This window comes from Phaethon lepturus, unplaced genomic scaffold, assembly GCF_000687285.1.
Source record: "Phaethon lepturus isolate BGI_N335 unplaced genomic scaffold, ASM68728v1 scaffold44740, whole genome shotgun sequence".
Lineage (NCBI taxonomy): Eukaryota > Metazoa > Chordata > Aves > Phaethontiformes > Phaethontidae > Phaethon > Phaethon lepturus.
In genome coordinates, this window is record NW_010514953.1 from 1 (window position 1) to 5,333 (window position 5,333).

At 48.1% G+C, this 5,333-nt stretch overlaps 1 protein-coding gene across 1 annotated transcript in view; it reads right to left on the minus strand.

The window, feature by feature from the left end:
• Positions 1-1,626: 1,626 nt before the first annotated feature.
• COL27A1 (collagen, type XXVII, alpha 1) overlaps positions 1,627-5,333 on the minus strand; it is a gene marked incomplete at its 5' end in the record, with an annotated part of 126,906 nt that continues 123,199 nt past the window's right edge. The window contains 5 exons of the mRNA XM_010294440.1: positions 1,627-2,080; positions 2,672-2,890; positions 3,683-3,792; positions 3,962-4,130; positions 4,543-4,608. Of these exons, the coding sequence (XP_010292742.1) occupies positions 1,934-2,080; positions 2,672-2,890; positions 3,683-3,792; positions 3,962-4,130; positions 4,543-4,608 (711 nt within the window). The remainder of the gene's footprint in view (positions 2,081-2,671; positions 2,891-3,682; positions 3,793-3,961; positions 4,131-4,542; positions 4,609-5,333) is intronic.

The following is a 5,333-nucleotide window of genomic DNA, read 5'->3' on the forward strand; positions in this document are numbered from 1 at the left end:
AGAAAGAAAGAAAAGAAAAGGAAAAAAGCTTTAATGAGAACAAACGGTAACTCCAGCCTCAAGAAAACACACAAACCCGATGGCGAGCGGACGAGAGAGGGAGAAACCCGGGAGCGGGGGAGTGTGTGCGCACGGGAAGGCAGCAAGCGGGCGATGAGCGATGGCGATTTTGGCCTGGGGGTGCCGGGGCGAGCCGGCCCCGCGCGGGGGTGAGGTATTTCCGAGCAGGGGCAGGGCTGCGTGGAGGGTGAGGTATTTGGGACAGATCTTGTTAACCTTTTCTGATGGTTGTTGGAAACCAACCAGCAGGCAGTAGTTAAAAAAAAAAAAAGAATACACAAAGAGAGACTCACATATATTTTTTTTTTTCCTCAAAAAAATAAAATCCATAGTCCATATGAGACATGAAAACTCCAAACAGGCACTGAAGCATTTCTGATACAGTACAGCTCCGATTACATCAATATTATTCCTTATATAGAATTAAAGATTACCATAATTATCCTCTTTTAAAAAAAAAAATCCTCCAAATTTACATATAGAGACTAAATTTCTACAAAACTTAACAAAACAAAACCCCTCCAAGCCCAGCTGGGTTCTGAAACAAGGTACCATCATGTCAGTCTTGACAGAGGGGCCAGACAGAAGGGTTGCAGAGCTGGGTTTAAATACGAGCTTAGACCAGGGAGTCACTGCACGTGCAAGCCGGCACGGACGTGTGGCCAACGCGACTACAGCAAAACTAGTTACATGACAACCAACTCGAAAATAGCTCTCTCTGAGGCTCAGCGCTTCCAGATGAGCTGCATCCCTCACTCCCCTCCCAAAGCAGTGAAGTGCTGATTAATAGGAAAAAAGGCAAATTTGCTTTTAAGGTATCCTGTAAGTTATTCTGGACAGGGTTGGAGTTGTTGCACATGCTTGACATCCACGGCGATTAAAGGATCCCTTTAAAGGTGGCTGTTTCTGTGATTTAGCTGTAGATCGTAACCTCCTCTCTTCCTAGAGAGATGGTCCTACGGGCTTTTTTTTGGGCCTGTGGCAAGACACTGTAGCACCTTCACAACCTTAAATAGTTTAAAGTCATATATATAAAATAACACACTTTTAAGAGCACCAGAGATTTCACAGTGAGAGGTAGAAACAAATCAAACGAGCCCATCCTCTCTCTCTATTTTAGCACCAATCTCTTCCCCTCTCCTCCTTCCATTCCCCCCTCTTGGCTTCGGGATTCTCTCCTGACCCAACACCACGCATGAGAAGGGATGTTGATTAAACTCACTCATGGAAGGAGGAAGTTAGGTTTTTTTTTTCCCCGTTTTTTTTTTTTTTTCCTTTTTCTTTTTGCTTTAAATAATATAATATATATATTTTGTTTCTTCTAATATTGCACATCAAAATGCTTCCGGTACACAGAGCAGCCAGATTCAACTTACAGCTCCGCCTGGGAGACCTGATGCAGCATGCGGCCATCCAGAAGGCGACAAGCTCTGAGAGGGAAGCTCTATCTTTTAATTAATTTTCAATGGAAAGAACATTTGGTAACTCAGGAACCAGGTAAGACAAAATGGGGCGGGGGGGGAACAAAAACACACGCTGCAAGTTGCTTGAGGTTTCTCTCAATGTTTTCTTTGGTCATGGAAAAAGCTTTGTGTGTGGAACCGCTTGCAACATCTAGTCCCCTGATCCCTTTTCGCTGTTCACGTCCCGACTGATACCCGCTTCCCCTACGTCCTTGTTATTCCTCCTTTCAACAATCTGCTGAGTTCAGTAGATCACGGGTTCTTGGAGACCTTGAGCCAAAGGCTAGAGCAAGAGTTGACCCAAAAGATACAGCCCAGCTATCCTTGCTGCAGAGAGGTGGGAGAGCCTGTGTAAAGACATAGGCCAAACATGGGGTCAAAGCCTTGGAGCCCGGTTTCGATGGCTTTGTTCAAAGGAAGCACACGGGGCCGACCTCGAGGTGATATTGCTTTCCTGGCTCGGATGGAGGAAGGTTGTAGATGTTGACAATTGGCAGCTGCTGAGGGTCCTGTGTCCGAAACGAAAAGAGAGTCCGATGCCAGCGTCCATCCTTGATCTGTGCAGGGAGGAGGGAAAGACGGAAAAAGGTGTTTAACTGGGGGGCGAATCCTGCTCAAAGGAATGCATTTCACTGAGGTGTAAGCTTGAAAAGCCCTGCACGAGACAAGGGGCTGCCCTTTGGGCTGAGCAGGTCTGGGGTGAGGCTTAGAAAGCATTTTGGGGAACCCTTTATCCAGATTGAGTTGATGGAAACCAAGCTTGGAATGGCGGCAGCAAACACCAGCTGCTGAGGCAGCGAAGCCAAAATGCTGACACGTGGCTACCGACTCGGGGCGACATCGGGCAAGAGCCGAGGCCACCGCCTTCGAGTGGCAATTCCCCCTTCTGCCATTTAACTGCTGCTACCCCCGACATGTAAATTTGGAATTTAATTTTTCGTTTTCTGTTTGAAGGCGATCTACTTAACAGGAGCCACTATAGCACCCCGGACTGGAAAATTAAAGCGGTGAACAGGTAAACTAGACCTTTCTCCCCCTTTTTTTTGGGAGAACAAGAAGCACTGGTACAACTCGAGCCTTTTCGTGTGCCCTGGGCGGGTTCAGCCTGGCATTTCTCTCCACCTCTCCCCTCTTTTGCAGCACCATACCTTGCAATCATCAGCTGCCACTTCTGGCCTGAGCTGCCCGTCCGCCTCAAACATCTGCCCGTTCCAGGCCCTGAAGCGCACGGCTTTTTCCGAAGGTTTCTCGGATGAGCCTTCCCGCCAGACGGAGGTATTCAGGCAGTGGATGGTGATGTGCTGCACCACCTCTGAGCTCAGGAGGCGGAGGAAGTTCATCTGGACTCTCCCGATGTCAAAATCCAGCTGTGAAGGCGACAGAGACGTTAGGGCGTACCCCTGCAGCGGGGCCGGAGGGAGCCAGCGGCAGCCTGAGCGCGAGGGGGGCGGCAAAGGTGGTCCCCGAGCGCTGCTTAAGTCTGGAGGTGGCCACGCACGGCCGTCCAGAACTGGATCTGGCGTGAGCGTGGGCATAAGGGCCAGATGCCAAGTCAGTCTGGAAAGTTTTCGTGGGGACGCAGCAGGTCCTTTGTTTTTCAGAACTGGCAGGTTCTTAAGGCGGAGGAAAATAATGTAAACTTTGAATTTAATACATGCTTCTGCAAAGAAGCAAAACAGCAGGTTCAGGTTCATTTGCAGATGAACCCAGATATTGTTACTGGTATTTTTGGTACAGGTGCTTCCTCAAGAAAAATCCTGTAGCATTAACTTCATTGGAAACTTGTATGTTTAAGGTGACCTCACTTTCTCAGGTGGCAGAAAACAAAATGCAAGAGTGACCTGAACATAAGTTATTCAACAAAGCATTTGGGAGCAGCATGTTTGCAAAATTACTGGCCTCTGTTAAGGTTATGGGTTCATTAAACGTTGCTGCAAACGTACTGCTTTGTCTTGACAAGAGTCAACAACAGTCTTGGGTGTATTTTTAACTGCATGAGAGCAGTTCTGAATGTTACAGCTACACTAACTGCCTCGAGGAGAAACCAGTGTGCTGTGTCATAGTGGTCACCGTCCAGTGTCCTGGGACAACGCAGCCCTGGGTAAATATTTCGCAATAGTAGTATGGGAAATGCCGTGCTGGGGTTGAGCTGTGTGTACCTTGGAGACGGTGATGGGGCTAAGACATGTCTGCCCACCGTTGGTGAAGTTACAGATGACCTGTATGGTGTCCGAGGAACAGCCAAGATTTGGGTCAATCCAGTAGGTACCTGAAGAAATGGAGGATTCAAGGATTAGCAAGAACACTTAGCCTTTTCTGTGAATGAGAAACGGAAGGTTTTGATTTTTGTGTTACTGGCCCCAGGGAAGGAGACCAGTTTGGGCCACGTGAAATGGCCCTGGGGAGGATGCAGCCTTTGAACACCCAGGGCTTCCTACCGTCGTTCATCTTCTGTTCACAGTTCATGAGGTCTCGACAGATGCGTGCAGGGTTTTCCTTGGTTCCCAGGGGTCTTTTGATGCTCTGAATGAGGTTGCTGAGGTAGTGTAGAGTCTTAAAGATCTCCCCTCCCTGGTCCAGCATGAGAAGGTCTGGGTGTTGGTAACCCTGAAGAGCAAAGGAGGCAAAGTCAGGTGCCTTGGGGGGCACCAGGTGCTGTAACCACAAGAGTTTCTGCTCTATCTGTGGGAAAACTCAGTGGATCAAAGACAGGCTGTGCTGGCTGGGATCCAGTGAGCTGCAGACCTTGCACTGTCCTGAACGGGACATCTCTGAAGCGCTGGCAAAGTCACGATGGCCATGCCATGAGGTTTGAAGCTTCACAAACGAGTAACACAACAGAACCACATCCTTTCTTTGGATCGTTACATGCATAAACCCCGGTTATCCCATGAGAACAGCGATAAACCAGAGCTTTGCGTATATAAACTTTAAGGACACAGAAAGAACAAGCAACGCGGTGACCGTTCCCAGCCTCCAGCTCCAGCAAAGACCAGTGAGTTCAAAAGTACCCTCGTACCTCTGTCTTGAGTGCGGTGTTCGAGTCGATTAACGTCTGGAAAGCTGCCCCAAAGCCATCTTGTTGCTAGTGTGGGGTGAGAAAGATGGTAACTGAGATTGTTTAGAAGCTGAACAGGCCCTGATGCAAGCAAATGCTTCTTGGTCTAGGGCTGCGATTCAAGCATTGCTCTGCTAACACAGCATCCCTTGCTGGACCTGGGTTTGTGTCTTCAGGGTCCCAGCAGCTCTTTCTGGATGTCCCAGCAGCACCTTGGCTCTGTATGACTTATTATCATCATTAACAAACGTACAGAAAACGGCAACTTACAAATGAGGCTGGAATTCCTGGCAGTCCCTAGAAATCAAAGCAAAAAAAGGGCATCAGCCAGAAAGATGGGCAGTCAGTATTGCAAAGATATTCAGTCGTGTCCTTTTGAAATCCTCTTTCCCCTGGAGTCCCTCAATGCAGATGACTGAGAGAGGCAACAATGCTGTCTCTGTAAAATACTTGGAGATGGTATGGACTAAAGCACAAGAAACACTAGTCCATTCACACATTTTTGCATACGAGGAATGGGGCTAAGCTATAATTTCCAGTGAGTGAACAGTCCCTCTGGAGAGTATCACGGCAATAATTTTAGCTTGTTTCAATAATGTCTTTGAACTCGTTCCACATATACGTACCGGAGGGCCAGGGTGTCCTCGTGGGCCTGGAGGACCCTAAAGACAGAGTGGCATCAGTTAGTGAAATGTCTTCAGTTTGTATTTCCATCTCTCATGGCTGTCACCAGCATGAGTTTGTTTCCTGCT